The sequence below is a fragment of the Puma concolor genome, chromosome B3 (assembly GCF_028749965.1).
Source record: "Puma concolor isolate L17-30 chromosome B3, mPumCon1.1.hap2, whole genome shotgun sequence".
Taxonomy (NCBI): domain Eukaryota; kingdom Metazoa; phylum Chordata; class Mammalia; order Carnivora; family Felidae; genus Puma; species Puma concolor.
In genome coordinates this window covers 64,857,932-64,884,987 of record NC_141672.1, presented here as the reverse complement: position 1 = coordinate 64,884,987, position 27,056 = coordinate 64,857,932, and the positions used below count along the sequence as shown (strand labels likewise).

The following is a 27,056-nucleotide window of genomic DNA, read 5'->3' as shown; positions in this document are numbered from 1 at the left end:
GAGGGTGCCCAGCTCCCCATACTAGTCATAGGCTATCAACCTCTGCCAACCTCACAGGTAACAAAAAATTTGCCAATTGACAGGCAACAAAAGATATCTTGTTTTTAACTGGTATTCTTTACCAGTGAAGTGAAATACTTTTTTATATCTTTACTGGCTATTTCCTATTTCTTCTTTTGTGACCTATTCTGCCCTTTGCCCAGTGTTTTATTGAAATGTTAGTACAAGTCAACAATCTCTTATCTACAATCCCCAAAATCAAAAATAACTCTGAAAATCTTAAATTGGTTACAATCCATTTGGTAGCATAATCTGGCTCGATCAGCATAAGCAAAACCTTTTCTGGAATGATGCAAAGCGATTAGTACAGATTTGTTTATCTCATTTAGTGTGATTATTCATATGTTTCAATGCAGAACTGAAATGTATTTCATTAACCACATACTGCCCTGGGCCTCGCTGGGCATATTAAATAATGTATATCACTTACCTTCCTAAAGACCCCCAAAAATGAAATATTTATAGTCCCAAGGGTTTTTGATAAGAGGCTACCTGTTTCTTACTGATTTCCAAAATGCTTTTGTAGATTAGGAAAGTAAACCCTTTTTCATAGGTTTTGCCAGTTGTCCCCCATTTTGTCATGTTCCAATCTAGTTCCAATCTACTACTATAGATTTTTAAATTTCTAATTAATCATGTTCATTGCAAAAAATGCAAAGATAGATTGTAACCGATCTTAATCCTTTCAAGTCAATGATGACTTTGAAAGTCTGATTAAAGTGATGGGAAAGCTCCTCAAAAAAATTCCATATAATTTGGCATGTAATTTGAGGAGATTTAGTAGGCTTAGGCACCAGATGAACCTCTGCTTTCTATGCTCTTCCCAAGAACTTTCATCCTTTCCAAGGGATGATCCTTTTCAATTATCACCTACCCAAGACTAGCAAATATATACGATAGATATTCAAATCTCTATCTATTTATACATCTATACTTATATGTAGCTTCAGCACAGATCTATTTGATAATCTTATCTCCATATTCACCAGACTACTAAATATCTCCACTCAAATATTTCACTAACATCAAACTCAACGTATCAAAAACTAAAATAATTTTCACCTATGCCAAACTCATTCATCTCTTTATTAACTATTGGAACCACTAACCATTCAACTGAGTCAGCCAAAAATCAGGTCAGCAACCATGACTTCCATCTAATTTTCTCTCTTCTCAAATTGGTATCTCCCAATTTTATCTACTTCTCATCTCCACTGCAACAAACTTAGTTTTGATCACCATGCATTGCCTGAATTATTCTAACGGCCTCCTAAATAGTTTTCCTACCAGAGTCTTTATCCCCTCCAATCTATGTTCAACACCTATAACCAGGGTAACCTGTCTAAAATGCAAATCTGATATCAATCCCCCACTTAAAACTTTCCAATCAGTCCCCCACTGCTCTAAGAATAAAGTCTATTCTCCTTAATATGGCTTACAAAGTCCCTTACCATCTACAACCCACTTAATTCCTACATGACCACCCTATAGCTGATCCCTCTCCCCCAGTCGCTGTATTAGTGAATGTCACCATTTACCAAGTTGCTCAAGACAGAAGCCTGGACGCTTTCCTTCCCATCAACTTTTGTATCTAATCAGTCACCATATCCTGTGGTTTCTACCGCCAGTGCCACCACCCTGGTCCATGTCACCATATTTCTCTACTAACCCAGCCTTCTCTCATTGAGAGAATACAACAGATGGTTCTCATGAATAACCTGACCAACTAGCCTTAATCATCTTTCTCCTTAATGAAACTGAAGTCAGGGTAGAAGTGAAGGGAGAAGGGCACACAGAGCAAGAGCAGCTCTAAGCCAATGAGCAAGGCTTTGCATTCAATTTCAGTAGCTGCTCATTCATGGCTCACCTGAATGAACATCTAAAGTTTGTGGGTCTATATTAAATAACATGCCTCTCGGGCACCTGGGTGGTTCAGTCAGTTCAGCGTCAGACTTCGGCTCAGGTCATGAACTCGTGGTTTGTGGGTTCAAGCCCCATATTGGGCTCTGTGCTGACAGCTCAGAGCCTAGAGCCTGCTTCGGATTCTGTGCCTCCCTCTCTCTCTGTTCCTCTCTCTCTCTCTCTCTCAAAAATAAAGATTTTAATTTTTATTTTTTTTTTATTTTTTAACGATTTTTTTTTTGTTTGTTTTGTTTTGTTTTTTGAGACAGAGAGAGACAGAGCATGAACGGGGGAGGGCCAGAGAGACAGGGAGACACAGAATCGGAAGCAGGCTCCAGGCTCTGAGCCATCAGCCCATAGCCCGACGCGGGGCTCGAACTCACGGACCGCGAGATCGTGACCTGAGCCGAAGTCGGGACGCCCAACCGACCAAGCCACCCAGGCGCCCCAAGATTTTAATTTTTAAATAAATAAATAACATGCCTCTCACTGCTGATGCCATCAATTTTTGAGATTCTTTTGCTTAGCAGCCACAGCCACACTGACTTTAGAGTTGTCCAATTATCCTAAGATTCCTTCTGCAACCTGCCCAGAGGAGAGTGACCAACAACTAACGCACCCTTTAGGCAGCTTCTTTCAATCCTACCTCTCACTGCTCAGCCTCTAATCATTAATTAACAAGCAGGATAGTGGGGGACCCTTATTCCCTTAACCCACCCAATACTTAGGAAAGAGCATTTATTACTGGATCACAGGGAATTGTCTCAACCTTCAGTCTGGCCTGTGGGGCCATTACCCTTCCTCTTCTGGAAGACCATGTCTCTGTGGGCCTCCCATATTCATCTCCAAAACTCAAGAACTCTGAAGCGTCTGAGACTTTACCCTACTTGCAAGCTAACAAGTTAGTCTGGCATGGTTTTGTGGGTCCTGGCAGAAGACTTGAGATTCTAGGGTTGGATACAAAAGACTATTACTCACAGCAACAGCCAAAGTATCACTGTCTTGCTCTGGCTCCCAAGTTCCAATTCCAACAGGACAATGAAAGGAAAAGCCAGGTGATATGTATACATGCAGAGGGGTGTGTTATAGGGAGGAACCCTGAGCCTAGGGAACCCAAATCTTTCATAGTGTCCTTTGCTCCAGAGACACTATCTTCTAAGGCTGTAAGTAATTTTTCCTTTGTTCCAGAGGGAGACATTATCTCTGTTCTATCTTCTCCCTATAATACAAGCATCCTTGAAAAATATTCCAGAAAAAATATTCAGTACCTCTGTCTGGAAGACATACAGAAATGTAAGAAACTCATGGCGCACTAATAAGTACCTTCTTGTAAACAGATAAAGTAGAATGATTTCCCAATTCATTATTTACTAACAAACAGACCAGACTTGCTTCAGTTGGTGGAGAGAATGCTGCTCTGATTACCTCTCAATGGACCCGTTCCTATTTCTCTTTCTGGCTCTCCTCAAGATCCTCTGTAAAGCTAAACTTCTCTTCCATCTATCTCACAGACCAGTGTAGTCATGTAAATCGTAACAATCACCAGCTACACAACAGCAATTTAATGGATTTTGGAGAAGAGCAAGGATGAATTAAAGATTTCTGAGTAGAGGGCTGGGATAAGTCATCTGTATACGCATCTAAACTAGTGATTTTCAACTTACCCTGTCTTCAACTCACCAGAGATACAGATATTAGACATCCACTTGTCAATGGTTCTCTACGAGGCATCAACAGGGGAAAGCCAAATTTGAGCATTAATTGAACAAATCCAAAGTTAAATCCTCATATTCGTCAATATGAGACAGTATGAATACTGAAACTAAATAATTACATATTATCTTCACCATCCCTATTTAATAGTGACGATATAAATGGACTCTTTGAAGACACTAAACTCCATACCTCTAGGCTAGAAAACACTTCAAAAGTCTAGTCTTTAAAACTGAGAGCCAAAAATACTTACATTTTTTAAAACAGTGAAACTATTATGGGAGGCATGTTAAAATGTCTATTCCTAATTAGCATTACTTTTATGTTGAGAAACATTTTAAGATATACTTACTGCTTACTTGTCCACAACAATCAATTCAGAAAAATGTAAGTACGAGATCAATATTTAACAACTGGAGAAAAAATATACTGCTACATCAGCTGATTTTTCTTTGAATTTAATGAGTTACATCAAAAAATTAGGTAGTCATTTTACATTTAAGGAATAAAAATCTTAAAAAAAAATACAAAGAGTGAAAGGATTTTAACCAAGTTGACATTTCTTTTTGCTAGTTTTTAACAATTCATCTCATCATATCTTATTGCAATGTGCAAATGCATTTGCAGCACCCAGTACAATCATGAAACTAAATTTAAGCAAGTACATTGTTAACAATAACCCTCAGAGGAAACTGATTTACTTTCTACTAAAAACTCTATGGTATATAAGCATTACATAATAATGCTATTAATGCTATTTAATGCTTTTGTCACAAGAATCATCACCAAAGTTTTCTGGAAATGAGTCCACATAAAAATTAAATATTTAAAAGGTGAAATGTTCCTTATTTTAACTTTAGCAAGATCTTTCTTTTTCATTATTAAGAAATACTTTAATAGTTTTAAAGCAAAAGCTGTTAAGAGTAGAGTCTTGATAGCTAAAACTGTACTCCTGAGTTCAAACTTACAGATTAAGTCTTTTGTAAATAGTTCTCAATAAAATATCCTCCCTCCCCATCCCCCTGCCCCAAATCTTGTATTGTTTCTTACAAAACTTTGGTCAAGAGTAGAAATATATCCAGGCAGATGTATGTGCCATACAATAGCAAGAACAGTAAAGCCCAACTAATGACTTTGGGTTTTAGAAATAGAAGGCAATTAAAATGTACTCAAAGTTACATTAAGAAAAGCTTCCACAGGGTAATATTGAAACAGTCACAAAGGTTAAGAAAATACTGATATCAAAGTACAAATGACTACAATGTTAAAATACACAAAAACTACTATACAAGAGCCTCTTTTAAAATTAAAAATAAAGAACACAACACATGAGTCAGGATTATTTTCCTGTTCTACTCATGAATTTTAGTCTTTATATTCATAGGGTTAGTTATGTTGACATCTAGTAGAGTTTCTTAGGACATCTGATGAAGTTTCATCCCAACTTCAGAAGGTGGATCTTCCCCAAGGAACCGCTCAATTCTGGTCACGTCTTGGTCATTGTACAATTTCAAAGTAGTGCAATATCGCCATGATGTGCTGAGGCATAAAGACATATCCTGTGTACAGGGCCATCCCCACGATGGAAACCAGCATGGAATCTGAGTCATAGTTAAGGAAACAATTTACTTTTTCTTAATTTATTCAAAAGTAAATCCCAAAAGTTTTTTCAACTGTTTTATGTTGAAGTACCCACTCACTCACTTAGTGCTTTCTCATATATGTCAAGAACTATCCATTCTAGCCACTAATATTAATGCACCTGGCACCATTCTAAGTTTTGTAGCTCACTTAATCTTCACTATCACCTTCCAAGACAGGTACTGTTATTCCCCTATTTATGCTTCAAAACATCAGACTGCTTCAACTGAAGCAGAAAGTGACGCTGTTCAACCTAAGAAACAGAAATGTATAGGAATAAAATTGCATTTCATGACTTCAAAAGGTCTACCAACTTTAATAATAAGAACACCTGATCCAAGAATTTTAGAACTATTTAGACTATTTGGTTAAAAGTGCTGGCTTTAAAGCCTCAGCTAAGATCAATCATATATACCTAACGACACATAAGGTGACAGAACCAGCTACTGTTAAACATTTATCATTATCACTAAACTTTGCAACATCCAATAAAAGTCATCTTGATAACCAAAACAATAAACATCTGTTTTGTGTTCCTTTGTCCTCATTCCAAAGGAACTGAAATGTATATGTTCAAAACAACGAGGGGCCCTCCTCTTGGGCCACACAAAATACTGCTAACAGAAATTATGTCAAATCTAAGGGCTTTTTGCTTTGCTGTCATGTAACCATGTTAAAAGGAATAACTGCTTCTGAATTGGGACCACATTTTATGAATTCATTCATTCGTATTCTCTCTCTCCCCTGCCCCCACTCTTGTCTTTCATACCTTTCAGTTCTACATAATAGTAGTTCTATAATACCTTACATTCTTGCACAAGAAGATAGGGTTTAAATAAACAACGTGCTTACCTACCAACTAATATTTGTATAACAGTTCAGTTGACAAACCTCTTTTATATATTATCTTGCTTGCTCTAACAGCTTTCTTGTGAGATGTTTATCATGACTGTTATTCATCAGAGCCTGACAAAACACAGGGCCCTACAAAAAGCTGTCTTTTGGGGTGCCTGGTGGCTCACTCAATTAAGCATCCAACTTCAGCTCAGGTCATGATCTCATGGTTTGTGAGTTCGAGCCCCACATTGGACTCTGTGCTGACAGCTAAGAGCCTGGAGCCTTCTTCAGATTCTGTGTCTCCCTCTCTCTGCCCCGCCCCCACTTGTGCTCAGTCTAAAATTGAATAAACCTTAAAAAAAATTTTTTTTTTTAGCTGTCTTTTGAGGCAGAGCACAAACTGAAGCTATCCAACTCAAACCCTAAATTCATTCTCCTCATCCAGTAAACATGGATGAAGTCTCCCATAATCATTTTTTTAATTTATTTCTTAGCCTCTCTTAATCCAGTTCTTTCTTAAGCTACCACTTTCTATATACCCTTTAATTTCTTAAAAAAAAAAAAAATGCCTATTACTTTCATATCATTACCCATCACCCACCCAACCATATAAATTCTACCCCTGCAGGCTACAGACACAGTTCTCAGGTCCCCAATGGCCACCTATCAAATCTAATGGCTATTTGAATGGACAATTTCAGTCCTTCCTCTTCAAAACTCTTCCCACTCTGAGCTAAAAAGGTTCTTTTCTCCAGGACTCTCCTCCCATTTCTCTCACCATTTTCCTGTGTCACTGGCTCTTTTTCCCTATCTGTCCCTCAGTTGTAAGATAATTAGAGTGAATTTTGTGCTTTTCTCCCAAACATACACTCCACCACTACTCTTAGACTGGCAGTCACATTCTCCGGATGGGCCTGACCTTTCCCATCTCCAGCCCCGACTGATCTTAACCAACTAGAAAACCCATCTCTTTGGGGCGCCTGGGTGGCTCAACTGCTTAGCCGTCAGACTCTTGATTTCGGCTCAGGTCACAATCTCATGGTTCATGGGATCAAGCTCCGCATAGGCTCTGTGCTGATAGCGAGGAGCCTGCTTGGGATTCTCCCTCTCCCTCTCTCTGCCCCTACCCCACTCACGTGGGCTCACACTCACACGCACTCTCTCAAAATAAATAAACATTAAAAAAAGAAATTATCTTTGTAATAATTCCCACTCTCAAAACTGATCAGCCAGCTCAAAGTTTAGGACTTCTACCAGGAATTAAGGAACACAGATTCATTCTCTCTCTCTCTCTCCTTATGGAATATGCAGTTTGTTGATGGAGTCCTGGAATCACTGGAGTCACTTTGCCTCCATGAGGAAAGCACAACTCAGAACAAAGCTGCCACATTATTATTGCAACAAAAATAATCACAGGAAAATGGAGCCAGAAACCTCATCAAAACACCTGAAGCTTACCTCACCAGTGGATTTTTAGATATACAAGCCAATAAAGTCTCTTTACTCTTGAACAAGTTGTAAAATGTCTGTTATACTTGTAGCTGAAAACATTCTTAATGACAAAATAGAATCCCTAATGTTTTGTCTTGGACCCTACAAACTCTTATGGCCTGAACAATCACCTTAATGTTGCTGACCTGAACCCACCTTCTGTACTGCAGACAGGGATTTCCTACAACTTGCTAAACATTTTCACCTATGAAACTTCTGAGGTACTTCCTAAGTTCAACAGAGCCAAAACTGAACTCAATAACCTTCTCCAAAACTACCTCTTTCTAGGAGTCTGTCTTTTTTTTTTTTTAACTATTTGAAATAGTTGACATAATTATTAACAATTTGCCTAGTCACTAAATCCAGAAATTTGATTCCTCCTCCCCAGATTCAAATTATCTAAGACTTCTCAGTTCTTCCCAACCCCTACAAATGACTTTTATATCTCATGTTCCCTTACCCTAATCGATAATAAATGACTGAGGTATTTATCATTCCTTAATCATGCCAAAGCTCTGATTCTAGGCTGTTAGCCACTTTCCATGCCACTCTTTACTTAAGTGATCCTTTCAAAATACATTAGGCTTCCGGGGGCTCCTGGGTAGCTCAGTCAGTTAAGCATCTGACTTCAACTTAGGTCATGGTCTCACAGTTCGTGAGTTTGAGCCACTGTCGGGCTCTCTGCTGTCAGTGCAGATAGGCTTCCCGGTGTTACAGGACAGCATGCATAATTGTAAGCCGAAACATCCAAGGACCTTTCCAATCTAGTCCAAAGTATCTGTCTTAGGTTGGAGTCCATAGAAGTAGACAGAAATTGAGAGATTGGGACAGAGATTCTTGTACAAGTTATTCTTGAGGGAGTTTTAGCATAAAGGAGTGAGTAGAGCAAAACAGAGCAGGAAGAAAAAGCTAAGCAGGTTCAGGGGCTCAGTTCCCACAGGATGCTCTGGAGCATGAATTGGACCACATGTTTTGCTTTGAGGCAAGAGGCCTGACTTTTTCTGTCCCTTTATCTGTCAATCATTGGCTGCAGAACTGGGTGAGAAAAACCCACCTGGATAAGACAGCTGCCTTGGCGAAGGCCAATACTCTGAAGAATGGGACAGGTGGAAGACAAAAGAGGAGAGACACATCAGCCAGTAGAGGGGGTTGAGGTGAAGACCAACAGCACCACCTACTATACTACTTTTCCCTTGTGCCTTCCAACACTCCAAATAATTCCCCCGACAAACATATCCTACTCACAGCCATATTACGTGAGTCTCAGAAAAAAATGCTGTATATTTTCATACTGCTCTGCTTCTGCTTATGGTTTAATAATAACAGGAGTCAGGATAATAGTGTGGTAATAGCAGCTTTTATTCCGTGAATGTCTAGTGTGCGCCCAACACTGTGTTAAATCCTCCAGCAAGTTCAAGTAACCCTGAATCTCAAAATCAGAGGAAGCAATGGAACCAATTCCAAACCAAATCAGTCACACTCCAAAAATCTGTGTTCTTAACCACTATGAATACCTTCGTATATATGAAAAATCCTACTCCTTCTGGTAAAACCCAATCATTCTTAGAGCTTGGGTAGTTACCCTCTCTCCTATGAGGCTTTCTCTAGCATTCATATTTTTCCCATTCTTACTCCCAACCTCCTGGCCCTACTGCTCATAAAGCTCTTTATTCATATAATCACTTATCACTTGACATTACCTATTTTTTTTAATGTATTTATCTCATCCATATTATCAACTCCTTGAGCACAGGAACAATGTCTTATTATTTTTGTATCTCCAACATCTAACGTAACACACACTCAATAAATATTTGATGAATAATGAAATTGCTCAAGAAACACTGATTCTAGATTCATTGCAGTGCTTTCTACATATTCCACATATTACTGTGGTGAAAAACTTTATAGTGACTACAGAAAAAATAAAAGTCCATTTCTAGGCAATACCGTATTTTCAAAATGTTTTTTTAGATTTTTACAGCTTTTATTTAAGTGTACATACCAAGTAAAGGAAATGGTAAAGATCTTCAGGTCACTGGCTCAAATTCAATCAAGTAGGAAATGATTACTAAAAACAGTCATTTGAATGATTATATTACATACTCTTTATATTATAAATTTAATTATAATTCTTTAATTTAGTATGGAGAATATATCAGTTAAGAAGCATGCACAAATTACCTTAACAGGTAACTACTCTAAGAATCTGAAACTTAAACTCTATTTGTGAACACTGAAGTGTCAAAATTCTAAATTCCTCTATGCATATATGTTTTGCGGGGCACCTGGGTGGTTTAGTCAATTAAGCGTCCAACTTCGGCTCAGGTCATGATCTCACATTTTGCAAGTTCAAGCCCCATGTCGGGCTCTGAGCTGACAGTGAGGAGCCTGCTGAGATCCTGTCTCCCTCTCTGCCCCTCCCCCCACTCGTGCTCGCGCGCGCGCTCTCTCTCTCTCTCTATCACAAAAATAAACATTAAAAAATGTTATGTCTTGCCAGTGAAATAAGAACTTACCAAACTTGAAAAGGGTTTTTTTTTTTTTGCCTGATTAAAATATAAGATACTAGAGTTCATGATCTTATATAGCATTATGCTGTGATGCATATACATATGGAGTAAAAGCAATAGGAAATAAATAATGATTATATATGCTAAATTCAGGATGGCTACTCGGTAAGGTGAAATGGGGAGAGGAAGGAAGGAGAAACAACTTAGAAGGGGTATAAATGGAGCTTCAAATGTATTAGTAATGTTTTTCTTCACCTAGTTGGTAGTAAATGCACATTCACTATATTATTCTTTATGGAGTTTTTGTATGCCTGAATAGTCAATAACTTTTTTTTAATAAGAACTGTAAAGGAAAATGAAGCTACATACAGTACTAGACTAAAAACTGTTCTGTGTGAAGGATTCTCCTCCCTTACAAAATTTGAGTTAGACATCATTGGGCCTACTTTGCCACTAGGAAATAGAAAGTATGGGGCGCCTGGGTGGCGCAGTCGGTTAAGCATCCGACTTCAGCCAGGTCACGATCTCGCGGTCCGTGAGTTCGAGCCCTGCGTCAGGCTCTGGGCTGATGGCTCAGAGCCTGGAGCCTGTTTCCAATTCTGTGTCTCCCTCTCTCTCTGCCCCTCCCCCGTTCATGCTCTGTCTCTCTCTGTCCCAAAAATAAATAAAAACGTTGAAAAAAAAATTAAAAAAAAAAAAAAAAAAAGAAAGTCTTAGCTCTCAGAAATCAACAATTCTCAATTCTGGCCATGATAAACAGAAAAGTACTGAAAGTCACTTGAGACTAGATGCAAAAATGCCAATTTATAAACTGCTCAAAGAATTATTTAATAATAAAAAAAAAGGGGCGCCTGGGTGGCGCAGTCGGTTAAGCGTCCGACTTCAGCCAGGTCACGATCTCACGGTCTGTGGGTTCGAGCCCCGCGTCAGGCTCTGGGCTGATGGCTCAGAGCCTGGAGCCTGTTTCCGATTCTGTGTCTCCCTCTCTCTCTGCCCCTCCCCCGTTCATGCTCTGTCTCTCTCTGTCCCAAAAATAAATAAACGTTGAAAAAAAAAAAAAAATTTAAAAAAAAAATAATAATAATAATAATAATAAAAAAAAAAAAAAACTCAGGGGCGCCTGGGTGGTGCAGTCGGTTAAGCGTCCAACTTCAGCCAGGTCACGATCTCGCACTCCGTGAGTTCGAGCCCCGCGTCGGGCTCTGGGCTGATGGCTCAGAGCCTGGAGCCTGTTTCCGATTCTGTGTCTCCCTCTCTCTCTGCCCCTCCCCCGTTCATGCTCTGTCTCTCTCTGTCCCCAAAATAAATAAACGTTGAAAAAAAAAATTAAAGGAAAAAAAAAAAAACTTAACCTAACCTTTCACTCATAGCCACTTATTAAATTTAACTTTTATCCTGTGTCTCCCCCCAAATGTTTCTATATTCTGATCCTATTTCTAATTATTTCCAGAATCACAGCAACTAAATAAGCTTTAACAGTAAGTTTTCTGTACCATTAAATGTCAAAATTATTCCCAAAAATTATCTTAAAGCTCTCAAACATAAGAAAATATTTAAAACCAACTTAACTAAACCATGACTACACAACTCACACTAGGTGAATAAGTAGACAATGGGTCCATGAGGAACTTTTACGACCCTTAATAACCACCTTGCAAAAAATGCAGAAAGAATGCCCCTTTTATGAGTAGCTTTCTACAAATGCCAATTTAAGCAATGTAGTTGAAACAGCTCCAGTGTAACTGAGTTGAACATTCCCTGAGATTATGCTTGACACCATTTAAAATGGTAGTTTTACTGAGTACTGGTTTTATTGTGACATTTGCAAGGTTAGGGAATGTGTGATGTTCATCTCCTTAGAAGTTTCCTCACAGAGAGTATACTACCTATAATTTGCTATCTGGCATTTGATCAGATTTCTCAATCCATCACATTCTTGAATACACCTCTCAAAGTTTAAAGTATACTCCATACACTCCATACACTGTGAAGCACAAGAAATGAGTTCTGGAAACACCATGACACTGGAGAAAACCTAGGTTTGAGCTGTAACGCTGCCAATTCCTGATTGTGTCAAAAACTCTGTGATCACCAGTCTCCTTATCTATAAAATAAGGACACACATCACCTACCTTTCAGGGTTCATGTGAGAATTTTGAATCAAATCTATTCTGCAACAAAAGGCAATACAATCCTTATTAAAATTATTATTTGAGGGGCACCTGGGTGGCTCAGTGAGTTAACTACTCTAAGAATCTGAAACTTAAACTCTATTTGTGAACACTAAAGTGTCAAAACTTTAAATTCTTCTATGCATATCAGACTTCAGCTCAGGTCATGATCTCACATTTGTGGGTTCGAGCCCTGCATCGGGCTCTGTGCTGAAAGCTCAGAGCCTGGAGCCTGCTTCAGATTCTGCGTCTCCCTCCCTTTTTGCCCCTCCCCAATTTGCGCTGTCTCTCTCTCAAACATTTTAAAAATTAAAAAAAAAAAAAATCCTATTGTTTGAGGCCATAGGCACTTAACATCATGACTTACACAATGTTTGGGAACTTCCCAAGGTCACCCTGCTACCAATTTGTTATTAATTTACAGTACAATTCTCAGACATCACAATACCTCTGGAACAGTTTCTTCTCCATAAAAAGAGGCCACTTCCTGCATTAACATCTTAGAATACCACCTGCATGGAGAGAGCACTTAGGCAACTCTCATCCACCCCTGATGTAATCTTGGTTCACATACACACAGAGAAAAAATGTAAATAATCAATGTTTTATAACACGCATACATTGGAAGGCAATACTCAAAATGACAGAATAATCTAAGAAAACCCTTACTGTTGTCTGAAAGATATACATACCAGTAGCAGTACACTAATTAACTGGGTTGACATTCTAGAGGGGGGCTATATGATTCGAGAAGTATAAAGTTAGCAAAATATGAAATATAAAAAAAAAAACCTCAAAAACTAAAAAAAAAAAAAAAAAAAAAAAATGTGTGTGTTTGTAACTGCCTCTACCACTGAATTTTAAGTGCTTAAGGGCCAGAGTACATTGGCTCAGCCGCCCCTTGGCTTGCAGCTGTAATGCATTGCTAGATAAAGCAGGTGCTTCATAAATCATTCAAGAACTGAGCAGATAATGTGCCAGGATATGTGCAGGCGCTGAAGATAAATGTTTGTTCAAGGACTGAATGAACAATCAGGTTATTTATAACCTGGATATAACATAAATGTTTTATGGGTTCAGTGGATTTAAAAGCAAATAGATGTGAAACCATATATCTGTATGTTGTTTGCTGTTCTTTAACAGGAAACCCCAACTAATCATCAGCTGATAAGTTTCCAGCTAGATAGGAAAAAAAAAGATTTCTTTTGCTCATATAAGGGCCATATCCAACACTTTTCCCAGAGACTTACAATAAAAAAAAATAAAAATAAAAAAAAATCCTGATAACAAAGAGAGGAAATGCTTTGAAGATAAGTACAGTACATCAGAAGCAAGACCACAGCAACTAACACTTTCCGTCCCAGCCAGTAACCGCACTATCACCGCCTACCTTAGTAACCTATTCACAAGACTTTGGAGAAATCAAAAGTAGTTTCTCATTGGGAAAAGGCCAGGGACCTCTGTTCCAGCAGGTACAACTCATACCTCTTCACAAATCTAAATAATTTCAATGCACTGATTCTTGACACTTGCAACATGGATAGAGCTAGAGAGTATAACGCTAAGAGAGACAAGCCAATCAGAGAAAGACAAATACCATATAATTTCATTCATATGTATAATTTAAGAAACAAAACAAACAAGCAAAGGAGAGAAACAAACAAGGAGAGAGAAACAAACCAAAAAAACAGACTCTTAATTGGAGAGAACAAACTGCTGGTCAGCAGAGGGGAGTTGGGTAGGAAGATCGGTGAAATAGGTGATGGGGATTAAGAGCACACTTATCATGATGAGTAATGAGTAATGTACAGAATTACTGGTTCACTATATTGCACACCCAAAATCATATAGCACTGTATATTAACTATATTCAAATCAAAATTTAAAAAAAAAAAAACACCTGGAGATCACCACCAAGAGAAATGTTAAGAAAGTGCATTTTTACCAAATATATCAACTATCTCTTGATACTTTTCTGGTTACCTCAAAATAAAACCAAGTATAAGATACTGATACTGTTACAGTCCTGTGTATGTTAGTCAATTTGATATCCATGGGTCATTTTAAAGGACATCACAATAGCATCAGAAGTTAGTATTTAGCAGGGCGCCTTGGTGGCTCAATCGGTTAAGCATGCCACTTCGGTTCAGGTCAAGATCTTGTGGTTTGTGAGTTCAAGCCCCGAATCAGGCTCTGTGCTGACAGCTCAGAGCCTGGAGCCTGCTTCAGATTTTGTGTTTCCCTCTCTCTCTGCCCCTCCCCCACTCATGGTCGGTCTCTCTCTCTCTCTCTCTCGAAAATAAACGTCAAAAAAAAATTTTTTTTTTTAATATTTAGCAAGCAAAGCACATTCTCTAAACTTTGCATAGTATGATTACATCAAAGGATGGAAATTGACTTTAGAAACTACAACTTGATGACAAACTAAAGAAACAAAAAAACATGCTGCTGAAACCACCAATGATCATGTTCAACTCTGAACTGAAGTCCTGGAAATGGTTTGCAGCTCTGAGCCCAGAGACACCCAGGCTGTGTATCATTGTGCACCTTTGTAATTAAAGCTTCTAATTTCATGCAGATTTGAGACCCAGGATCAAGGGGACAAAACCCCCAGCCTGCTCTGAAATATAATCTGTTCTGCTGTGATACATTCCTGCAATATCAGCTAGCTCACCCATGACTAGCATAACATAGGAGCTGTACTGTTTCATACAGGATTCTTCATAAATTAGGGGAGCCAGATAAAGTGGGAGAAGAATTATAACCTTCAGCAAGAAACATCCTTTAGCTTAGATGCTGCACAGGCAAGAATCCTTTGAGCCCTATTTTAAGAAAATTAAAAGTGGGGCGCCTGGGTGGCTCAGTTGGTTAAGTGGCCAACTTCGGCTCAGGTCATGATCTCGTGGTCCGTGAGCTCGAGCCCCGCGTCGGGCTCTGTGCTGACAGCTCAGAGCCTGGAGCCTGTTTCAGATTCTGTGTCTCCTTCTCTCTGACCCTCCCCCCATTCATGCTCTGTCTCTCTCTGTCTCAAAAATAAATAAACGTTAAAAAAAATTAAAGAAAAAAAAAGAAAATTAAAAGTTAGTATCTGCACCCAGGCTCCCTCTCCAGAAAAGCACACCTCCAGGCTAGCACAATTCTTAGCTAGTGGCAGGTTGAACTCCTTCCTGTACCTCTTCAATGGCAGCCCACACCATCTACACTACTTAGCATTTCCAGTCAATTCTGCCCATGCATTTTTAATGTCCTCTGAGGCAGCCCCCACCGTGCCTGCCTGGGCTATCCAAGTTATCCCCCCAAGATGTCAATTATTGTTTTAGTTAGTGCTTGCTTACTAAGTTGTATAGATTTTGAGTGCTCTAGTGCTATTTTCCCATAAACCCTATAACTTGGGGATTTTTTCAGGAACACATGTGATGGCCAAAATTTTTTTATTAGTAGTAATTCTTTTTTTTTTTTAATGTTTTATTTATTTTGAGAAAAGGACAGAGAGAGCATAAGTGGAGGAGGGGCAGAGACAGAGGGAGACACAGACTCTGAAGCAGGCTCCAGGCTCTGAGCTGTCAGCACAGAGCCCCACTCGGGGCTCAAACTCACAAGCAGTGAGATCATGACCTGAGCCGGTCAGACGCTCAACCAACTGAGAATTAGAAAAGTAATTATACTTTTCATAGCTATTGATCGTAAATACTATCTTTCTATCATTTCATAACTACTATTTTTTAAGCATTCCAGTTTATGAAAAGTATATATGCTCTATTAAGTAGATCTTCTGGAACATATAGTTTTAATTATTAAATTTGAGCATTGGGGTTTTTTTTTTTTTTTTTTAACAAAAGAATCCATCTTATCTTTGCTCCCAAGTACCATAAATGTTAAAGCCTAGGGGGTGGGTCACAAAGTCTTTAAAAATTTGTAGTGGATGGGATGCCTATCTGGCTCAGTCTGTAGAGCATGTGACTCAATCTCAGGGTCATAAGTGTACATACACACACACACACACACACACACACACACACACACACAGTTCTTGTGTAATACAGTTTTCTTCATCTTCCATCTTTCCTGAGAGCTATTAAAGAAAAAATTGTAATATCCAAAGGAGTATAGATAAGGGATATTCTAACATTTTCACTTAGCCAGCCCAACATCAAGGCAGGGTAAAACAGGCTAGAGCAGCTGTCTTTGAACTAAAGCACAGGAGCCTTGGAGATACAAGCAGACTTTCCAGAAGGTTAGGATCTGTTAAAGGGAAGGGTTTACAGATCTTCAGCTGCCACTGACTCTCCTAAAGCCTGATCTGAGCATTACCATGATCTGCTAGTTCTCCTTCCCATCCCCCCTTGCAACTTCATTTCTACCACTTTACTTCCTGAATCCAAAATTATGCATTTCCCCAGGGTATAAAATAATTTTTGGGACAGCAAACAAAGGAATAGTAACTACCTTGAGTTGTACTTTATTTCACCTCGGTAACAAACTCCTGGCACAGCTACAAGCTTCATCGATCTATCCATTTAATAATTTCAATCCAGAAGTGAGACAGCTTCCCAGCCTGGGCCTGACAGAATGGCTCCTACAAAGAAGGATGGTGAGAAGGGCCTTTCTGCCATCAACGAGGTAGTGACCAGATAATACAATGTCAGCACTTAAAAGCACACCCATGGAGTAGGCTTCAAGAAGCATGCCAAAAGTCTGGAAATTTGCCATGAAGAGACGGGAAGTCCAGATGTGCACACTGACACCAGGCTCCACAAAGCCGTCTGAGTCAAAGGAATGAGGAATGGCCCAGGGCGTACCCATGTGTGGCTGTCCAGAAAACATTAGGATGAAGATTCACCAAACAAGCTTTAATACTTTGGTTATCTATGGACCTGTCACCACTTTCAAAAATCTACAGTCAGGGGCGCCTGAGTGGCTCAGTCAATTGAGCATCCGACTTCAGCTCCGGTCATGATCTCATGGTTCATGAGTTTGAGCCCCACGTCGGGCTCTGGGCTGACAGCTCAGAGCCTGGAGCCCACTTCGGATTCTGTGTCTCCCTCTGTCTGTCCCTCCGCTGCTTGCACTCTGTCTCTCACATTGTCTCAAAAATAAATAAACATTGGGGCGCCTGGGTGGCTCAGTCGGTTAAGCGTCCGACTTCGGCTCAGGTCATGATCTCACGGTCTGTGAGTTCGAGCCCCACGTCAGGCTCTGTGCTGACAGCTCAGAGCCTGGTGCCCATTTCAGATTCTGTGTCTCCCTCTCTCTCTGCCCCTCCCCTGTTCATGTTCTGTCTCTCTCTGTCTCAAAAATAAATAAACATTAAAAAAAAATTTTTTTAATAAATAAATAAATAAACATTTAAAAAAAATTTTTTAAATCTACAGTCAATATCGATGAGAAATAAGCACTGGTTGTCAAATAAAGTCATAAAATTTTTTTAAAAAAAGGCAAGAGGGGTAAAAGTGTTTATGTAACAATTGCTTGAGCAGAAAAATGGCACTGAGCTTTTTCTGACAGAAATTAAGGTTGATTTTGCCTATTAGCTTCACAATAAGGACTGGTGTTTCCAAATAGGTTATGCGATAAACATTTTCTATGAATTATACAAGAAAAAATATAGTATTAAGGTTTTAACAAAAATATACAATCATAGGGGCACCTGGGTGGCTCAGTCAGTTGAGCGTTTGACTCTTGATTTTGACTCAGGTCACGATCCCAGGGTCATGGGATCAAGCCCCACATCAGGCTTCATGCTGAGCATGGAGCTTGCTTAGGATTCTCTGTCTCTCTGCCCCTCTCCCCTACTTGCACTTTCTAATACACATAAAATAATAAAATACATATGAAAAGGAATTAAATCCACTGTAACTGTTTAAATTTACTATGAAATGTTTCAAATGTCAACTTAAATGAACAAGATAATACCCATTACTTTTTGTTCTTGTAGGGGCTACACAAAAGTCTAAATACCACTGGGGTGGAGGCTTGGAAGCATTAATTTATCAGTTACAACTATTCTTACCTCTGCTTCCCCCTCTTCAGCCCTCCCTTGTAACAGAGAGCTGCATTCATTTCTACAAAAGGAATCTCAAAAGAAAATGGCATGAAATGTAAAAGACTGAAGACTAGTGGGAAGAAATTCTTTTTCTCCTTAAGTCTGAAGGCAATGTTTGGGCTATTTCAACATTATTCTGAAATCACATTTTGTTTGAAGACACCTTGATAAATCTTTCTAAAAGGCATTAAACTGATTTACTAAATATCTTTCTAGAAGTAACTTTCTCTGATATTAACAAGTTTGCCTAGGTGGCTCAGTCAGTTAAGTGTCTGACTTCTGCTCAGACCATGATCTCTCAGTTCATAAGCTCAAGCCCTGAATCGGTCTCTCTGCAGTCAGCACAGAGCCTACTTTGGATCCTCAGTCCCCCTCTCCCACTGTGCCCCTCCCCAACTCATGCTCTTTCTCTTTCAAAAACAAATAAACATTAAAAAAATATATTTTTGCCTAATCATCAAACCACATGCTGATTTTTACTGGAACTCTATTTAAAGTATCAAAGGATTTTGTACATACAAACATTTTCTTCAAAAGAGGTACTCATTAAGAACAAAGTTCTAGTAGAAGACTCTGGTGAATTGGGGTTTTAATGATAATACCTTCTATTGAATAGCTCAGAGGAAGCTCTGCCAAAGACAGAGACACTGAGCTAAAGCTCCCCCCTGGCCAAAATACAGTGTTTCTTGGTCAATTTTGTTTTGTTTGTTGTGTTTATTTACAAAAATATGTTACACAGGAAATACACAGAAAAAAATACTAACTTAATTATTAGTGACTCCAAAAATGGCAAGGCAAAATATACACCTCAAACACCTCTCTCCTGGCTTATAAAAACCTTGATTTTACCAAACCAGGCGCTATTAAAAACAGCTTAAGTGCATTTTCCAGGTTTTCACAGAATACTTCAGGAGAGATACACAGGAAACTGGGAACATGGGTTGTCCTGAGGTGGCTGGGTGGAAAGAAGACTTTTACAACCTACCTTTTTGGTGCCTTTTGAGTTTTGAACCATCAGGATGTATGATCTATTTTTATTTACAATTTAAAAATTCATATTTTCTAAACTCTAAAATACTTTAGTATATTGAGATGCAAAGAAAAATTCTTCTCAATTCTAGCTGTTAGCATTTGAGGATACAGCAAAAATCTACAAAAATAAATTAACTTAGCTGCTACTGACACAGCATACACCTTTAAATTTTTAATGCTCTCTTTTTCATTATCATGCAAAGCCTACCCCAATCCAAAATACCTACTTTTGCTTCTACCCTTGCCTCCCCTCATGGCCCTTAATCTTTCCCAAACCCTGTAGCTAAAGTAAACCTTTTCAAACTTAGTCAGACTGGATCACTCCTCTCAAAAACCTTCCAAGAGCATCCTTTTCAACTAAGATTAAAAGCCAAAATCCTTACCATGACCGCCAGGATCTCCACAGACTCTGCCCTCTCCCCCGTGGTCACTCTGCTCCAGCCACACCTGCCTCGGTGATGGCCTTCATACGTGCCAGGCAGGCTCTGGACTCAGGGACTTGCCCTGGCTATTCCCTCTGCCAGCTATGTTCTTCCCTTAGATTTCTACTCTCTAATTCCATCACTTTCTTTATGTTTTTACGCAAATGCTGCTCAGGGAAGCCTCTCCTGATATCCTCTTTAGAAACAACTCCATCCCATCTGCACATTTATCCCACTGACCTACTTCTCTGTCTTCCACAATGCTTATCACCTAGCATACTATGTAATGCAATTATAAACGTTCCACAAGGAAGGGATCTTTGTCTCATTTGCTCAGATGTATCTGGTACAAGGTATGCACCCAGAAGTATCTGGTAAATTAATAAAAGGCCCTAACCTGCTTTCTCAACTTCACTTGCCACTTCTTCTGCCTTAAAGAATCCCTGTTCCAGCCAGTCAGCCTGGCGTACTCACTATCCCAGCACACCTCAGCATCCCAGGCCACACCCTCTTCCCATCTGGGGGGAGAAAAAACAAAAACGAAAAACCAAAACACTCAGATACCTCCCTGAAAGTTCTCTGAGCACTCTCAGTCCCCACGTTCTTCCTGCCCTGCATCCCAAGGACTTTTTGCCCAGCTCACTCTACTGCGATGACCCCAGGGTGGATCCATCTGAGAACATGTGTAAATCCTAATTTTTCCTAAAGCTTGGCTCTAATTTCCTTGAAGACATAGTCCATTTTCTTGGAAACTTATAGAACTCAGTACATTAATAATGACCAAAAAACGGTTCTAGGATGCATTTTTTTCCATTCAAAATGAAAAGAGCTTTGAGCCTCAGGGAGAAATGTATGTTTTTATGGCTTATTTCTCTAGTTTATTAAATATTAAAATATCAATGAGAAAATTGTTACTAGATTTCAGGGACTCTACTCAAAAGGTATGAGCACGTCCCCTCATCTCCTGAAGTCTTAATCCAGTGCCTAGGCAACATTATAGGATCTGACCATCTGACCTCCTCTCCTACTACTGATGCGACCCTCCACTCTGCCCCAGCCACACTGGCCCCTGGCTATCTGTCAAACACAGACAAGCCGGTGTTTGGGGGCATTCATACTTACTGTCCCTTCTGCCTAGAATGCTCATTCCCCTGGAATTCTCTGCCAGCTTAAATCTTTCCAGGGGCTTAGGTGGTATGCTAGGTGGTATGCGGGGTGGCTCAGTCGGTTGGGCGTCCGACTTCGGCTCAGGTCATGATTTCATGGTCCCTGAGTTCGAGCCCCGCGTCGGGCTCTGTGCTGACAGCTCAGAGCCTGGAGCCTGTTTTGGATTCTGTGTCTCCCTCTCTCTCTGACCCTCCCCTGTTCATGCTCTGTCTCTCTCTGTCTCAAAAATAAATAAACGTTAAAAAAAAAAAAGTAAAAAAAAAATCTTTCCAAATGCCCTTCCTGACCACTCTAGCTAAAATTGAAAAACACTCCTTCCTACTTCCTATCCTCTTCTGTTTTGTTTTTCTCTAGAAGAGCTATAACAATTTAATAGCCTATATTTTTTATTTAGTGGCATTAGAATAAATATTTTTATCTGTTTTGTTCAGTCATACCCCCACTACCTAGAATAGTATCTGGCAATTAGGAAGCACTTAATTCTTGTGAAATGCAGAATTCAAACATACATATTTTACAAATGAATATATATAACAAAGTAAATTTTGTTAACATTTTTTAAAATAAATCAAAGAAGTTCTTTCACTCTATAGTATTTTTTGCTTCTTTTAATTTGAATTCTCTCCAAGAACTGAATTTTTTTCACCAGCAACAGCCAAGCTCCAAAGCTACCCAAATCCGCTTTAAAATCAGGTCTCTTTTACCATTCCTAAGTACTTCTGCAATTCCTTTGAAATGACAAATCAATATACAAACAAATGTTTCTCAAGCACTATCTATGTGCCCAGCACTGTGGTTTAGAAAATTTCTTTTCTTGAAGGAACACAGATTGTCTTTCAGGGTAAATCTAATTCCTAACATAAACCAAAAAACTGCCCACATTTTGCCTAAAATAAATAGAAGTATAAAATGTCATGGAAACATAAGAAGTCATAGAAAGATGGCAAATACAGCTCAGTGATTACAGAATAAAGTCCTTTTTTATCTTAAAAAAAAGCTAAATAACTTTTACTTATTCTTCAAATTATTTTAACAAGATATTTTTAATTTTTCTGTACCTCTCAGCAGCATGGTTACAATGTTTTTCAGTGAGACACTACAGGGAGTGCCTCACTGGTTACAAAACTTGCCTTGGTTACAAAACCTGGTGTTTTCCTTTCCCACTGATGGCTGCCAGTAGGGAAAGGGGGCTTTTGAAACATGTTAAAACTTCTACTTTGGAGATGGAGCTCAATGAATTACAGTCTGCAGGCTCTGCTGTAGTATTCATTGTAATACTACTCTGCCCTTATTCCATTCACTTGATTGTTACCTTCTGTTTTAATCAGGTGTCACGTCCCCTTCTAGTGCAGGACAGATACCATGTCTGCACATGGAAAATGTTCAAGTACTGGTTGACAAACAAAAAGCTAATTATCATTTCAAATATGGTAACAGAAAGCAGATGATAAGAGAAAATTTAGGGGGCGCCTGGGTGGCTCAGTCAGTTGAGCATCTGACTTTGGCTCAGGTCACCGTCTCACGGTTTGTGGGTTCGAGCCCCATGTCAGGCTCTGTACTGACAGCTCAGAGCCTGAAGCCTGCTTTGGATTCTCTTTCTGCCCCTCCCTTATTCACGTTCTGTCTCTCTCTCAAAAATAAGCATTAAATTTTTTTTTTTTTAAAGTAAGAGAAAATTTAGGATACGGGCCCTAGCATGGTACAATTACAAAACGGATTTTTAAACCTTATTCTTTCAAGAACCATTTGCAGTGGGCCTGACTTGACACAGATGCATTTCCTTAAAAAACATATTTAAAATTATTTTTTGTAACAATTTCCTTACTTAGATAATTTCAAAAACCCTCATATTCAACTGGGATTGACCTTCCAATTTACAACAACCATTAACTTCTAGCTATTTCATTTCGGAGAAATAGAGAAGCAAATTCAGATGTTTAAGGATGCCTCTAGAAAAATGTACAGAAGTAGTTAATAGAAGGCTATCAGTTTCCCTAAAACAGGGACAACTTCAATTTATTAAAGGAATTACAGCAGTGACATGTAAACTAGAGCAATTACCTTCTTCTAGAGTCTTTAGTTAGGACTTTAACTCAGAGACCATTTTTCAGACAGCCAAATTTCTTACATGAAATTTTAGTTTGCTAGCAGCAATGACTGGATTCAATGCAATTTTTAAGAAAATATGTCTCTTTTCAAAACCATGTAACTGGCTACAAAACTGTTCTATATGAAACTTACTAATTATTGATGAACTTAAGAAATTCAAACTACTTCACAGTAATTAAAGTTCCTAATAACTGGGGGGGAATCCAGCTTCCTCATTCAGTTTCTTCCTCCGCCCTAGAATGAAGATTCAATTTCAAATCAATGTTCCAAAATCGTATACAATAATTAAATGCCTGACTTTACTCTAGAAGTTCAACTGGAATAGAAGCACAACAGCTGATAGTAATTTAAGACTGGCATATGTCAAAAGTATTACATTTCCACCTTGGTTAATTCAATAATGTGAACTTTGAAATAATATCTTTTTAATCTTAGATTTAAAGCCATAGTGTTCTACAGCCCCAATGCTAGTTTGTTGCAGTTCTCACTAGTTTTTTAAAAACAAAACACTTGATCACAAAAACCAATGAGAAGTCAAAAATCTACAGACGCATTATATTTCATTTCATAATTTATGCCACCACCCCCCTCCCAAAGAGCCATCATCTGGTTTATTTACAGGACACTATTACTATTGCAATATAAGAGGAAAACCTTAATACCATTGACACTGTAGCATGTATCCAAGCAAAAGCTTTCAAGAGTAAAACTTTTGATGGACTCTGACAGTGAGCTCTACATTCAACCTCCTACTTAAAGAGTGTCGATTTAGTGCAACATTGTTTAAATTCACTTTTTTTTAAATGTTTATTTTTGAGAGAGAGAGAAAGAGTATGTCAAGGAGGCTCACCACTGTCAACATGGAGCTCAACACGGGGGTTCAGTCGAACAAACCAGTGAGATCAGGATCTGAGCTGCAATCAAGAGTGGGGCCCTTAACCGACTGAGCCACTCAGGCAATCCTAAATTCACTTTTAAATTGATTTTAACTGAGGGGCACCTCTATTTTTCTAGAGGCATCCTTAAACATCTGAATTTGCTTCTCTATTTCTCCGAAATGAAATAGCTAGAAGTTAATGGTTGTTGTAAATTGGAAGGTCAATCCCAGTTGAATATGAGGGTTTTTGAAATTATCTAAGTAAGGAAACTAGCTGACTCAGTTGGAAGAGAATGTGGCTCTTTTTTAAAAAAAATTTCTTTAATGTCTATTTATTTTTGAGAGAGATAGAGACAGAATGCGAGTGGGTTAGGAGCAGAGAGAGAGGGAGACACAGAATCTAAAGCAGGCTCCAGGCTCTGAGCTGTCAGCACAGAGCCTGATGCAGGGCTCGAACTCACAAGCTGTGAGATCATGACCTGAGCGAAGTCAGACGCTCAACCCACTGAGCCACCCAGGAGCCCCTGATTTTAACTGAGGGGCACCTACCTGACTCAGTTGGAAGAGAATGTGGCTCTTGATCTCAGGGTGTGAGTTCAAGCCCCATGTTGGATGTAGACATTACTTAAGTAAATAAATACATAAACCTTAAAAATAAAAAAAAAATTTTTAAAAAGATGATTTTAACCGAGTCAAAAAGTCTGTGCTTCTATACTTAGTATACCTTTTACACGGGTGACTTGATCTCTAACCTATAGAACTTAGAGTAAGACTAAACAGCTACAAATAAATGGTGCAGGAAATCAGAGCACACTTTACATCCAGACTTTAAATCCAAAAATATGGTTCTTAAGTGCTGGAAAGCTTTGGAAAGAAACAATAATAAAAATAAATAATTTTTCTTGTAAGCAGCTTAAAAGTCCTCCAAAGTGTTGAAACAAAAAACAGCTCTGAGTACAACCTTATGCTAGTTCAACACAAATAAGCACACTTATTAATGCTTGGAAGGAAATGATCTCAGTCACTCCACCAGAATGCAACAATGCATTTGCAAAGCTGTTCTCAAGCTACTCCAAACTAAACCACATTGAAAAGGAGCCCGTGTAATGTACAGAGTTGTCAAATCACTCTGTTGTACACATAAAACTAGTGTAGCGTTGTGTTAACTATACTTCAATTAAAAAAAGAGAAACCCCGTATGAAGTACATGTTATGTGAAATATTTTTTATATTTGGCCCCCAAATTTAAAAAAAAAAAAAAAAAGTTACAGCTCATTATTACTATATTCTGCAAATGAAAACACAAACATCACAGGCTTCAGAAAGCCTATTTACACAACTTTGCTTATTAAGTGAGGTTGTTATGAAAGTTAGATGGGTTAAGACACAGGCAAAACGCTCAGCACAGTTGCTTGGCTCCAAGTGACCATTCAATAGTCTTTAACAAGTATTTATTAGCTATCTATGAAAACACAGTTTCAAACACTATTTACAACTAACCACAAATTCCTTTCTGGGCTCGACTGTGAAAACAGCAACTTAATGAATAAAACACTTTTTAAACTCCCCATCCTGGAGACCAAAAAGCTACAACAAACTGCTTTTAAAAAACTATTGGGGTGTCACAAACACAAACTCACATGATTTTAAAAGTCTAGTAAACTGGTTAGCATTCTCATTAGGACCAAAGTCAGCTAACTCAGGGACAGTTAAAGGTCAAAGGCGTCCAAAGCCAGGAGCGATTTGCTCCACTTCCACGGTCCCTGCCTCCCAAAGCAAAGGGGACGAAACCAAAGGCAGGCGCGACCGAAGTGCCGGCGAGGACGCACCAGGTTAGACATCGCCCTAGGGGATTTCCTCCAGTAATAAAGCCGCTTCTACCTCGGCAACGCGACTCACCGGCGACCCCGGATCAAGGGATGTAGCCCCCCCACCCTCCCCAGCCGCACGCCCGCCGCCCTTGGGCCCCGAGACCTCCGCCCCGCTCGCCCGCAGCGAAGAAGCGAGTCCGCGCGCGCGCCGTCCCCGCACAGCCGCCTCTCCGCCCCCACCCCGGCGCCTGGGCCCAGGAGGATGCCGCCCGGCTCCGCTCCCCCGCCCCCCGGCCCCCGCGCCCGCGGCCTGGGCAGGATACTGAACACAGTCCGCTCCCAGGGCTCCAGCATGTAGAGCGCCGTGACCAGCAGATACTGGTAGTAGAACCAGGACATTTGCTTCCAGGCCCGCGCCAGCGCCATCCCCGCCACGCGCCTTCCTCGTTGAAGCCGAACGTCAGTCTGTCCGGCCGGCCTCCGGTTAGCGTCCTACAGCCCCCGGCCGCGAGGCCCGCCCGCCCGCCACCGCGAGCCCATTGGCCCGGCCGGCCAGGCGCGTCACCCGCTGGCACGCCCAGCCCCGCGCGCGCCCAGGCAGCCGGCGGCGAGCCCCGCCCGGCCGGCGCTCATTGGCCCAGCCGTGGCCACGCGTCGCCCCGCTCCCTCCCTGGTTTCCCCCTCTCCTCCCGGGGCCGCGCCCACGCGAGCGGGAGAACCCTCCCCGCGAGAGCGCCCTGCCGCGCGCCGCCGGCCGCGCCCTACCCCGCCCCGCCTGGCCGGGCCGCTGGTGGGCGGGGAGTTAGTCCTCGGTGGGGTAGCGGTAGGCCGACCGGGGGTGGTCGGCAGCCCCAGTTCGCCCCAGAAACGTTTGTCGAAGACCTGTTCGTAGAATGCCTGTGATGCTTCAGACATCCTACTGGGCATCCCACGGGGGTTAACAGGATCGTGATGGGTTCCTTGCCTCGAGCAGTTTCCTATCTAGCAGGGGAAACGGGCATTAACCACATAAATGCAACAACAGCTGTGACCCGTGCAGAGAGGGAGAATAAGGCGCTCTGAGGGTGGGGAGGCTAACGTCACCCAACCAAAGAGGTCAGGGAAGGCGTCTCTGAAGAAGTGATGCACATATTGCCTCCTCCCTCCTCCGAGCACACACAAACACACACACACATAGACCAACATATCCCCCTGCACTCCTTAACCTAAAGACAAAAGAGATTACATTAACAATGAATATCTGCATACCTCTTTTAGTAGCTACAGG

At 40.1% G+C, this 27,056-nt stretch overlaps 2 protein-coding genes across 3 annotated transcripts in view; both read right to left on the bottom strand.

Moving 5' to 3' along the window:
• The window catches only part of LOC147580027 (uncharacterized), a 228,004-nt gene extending 202,085 nt beyond the window's left edge, over positions 1-25,919 (bottom strand). The window contains exons 1-2 of one of the 2 annotated variants that reach the window (XM_086709945.1): positions 24,528-25,919; positions 16,775-16,904 (exon numbers count right to left, since the gene is read on the bottom strand). The gene's annotated coding sequence lies outside the window, so the exon portion shown is untranslated. Of the gene's footprint in view, positions 1-16,774; positions 18,401-24,527 lie in introns of those variants that run through there. The other variant, XM_086709944.1, reaches the window with a different exon arrangement.
• SPTSSA (serine palmitoyltransferase small subunit A) lies at positions 4,118-26,304 on the bottom strand. Its single transcript, XM_086709950.1, has 2 exons — positions 26,113-26,304; positions 4,118-5,276 (listed from the first exon to the last, which is right to left on the bottom strand). The coding sequence occupies exons 1-2, from the start codon at positions 26,213-26,215 to the stop codon at positions 5,173-5,175; spliced, it is 207 nt and encodes a 68-aa protein (XP_086566076.1). The 5' UTR covers positions 26,216-26,304; the 3' UTR covers positions 4,118-5,172.
• Between the last annotated feature and the right edge of the window lie 752 nt (positions 26,305-27,056).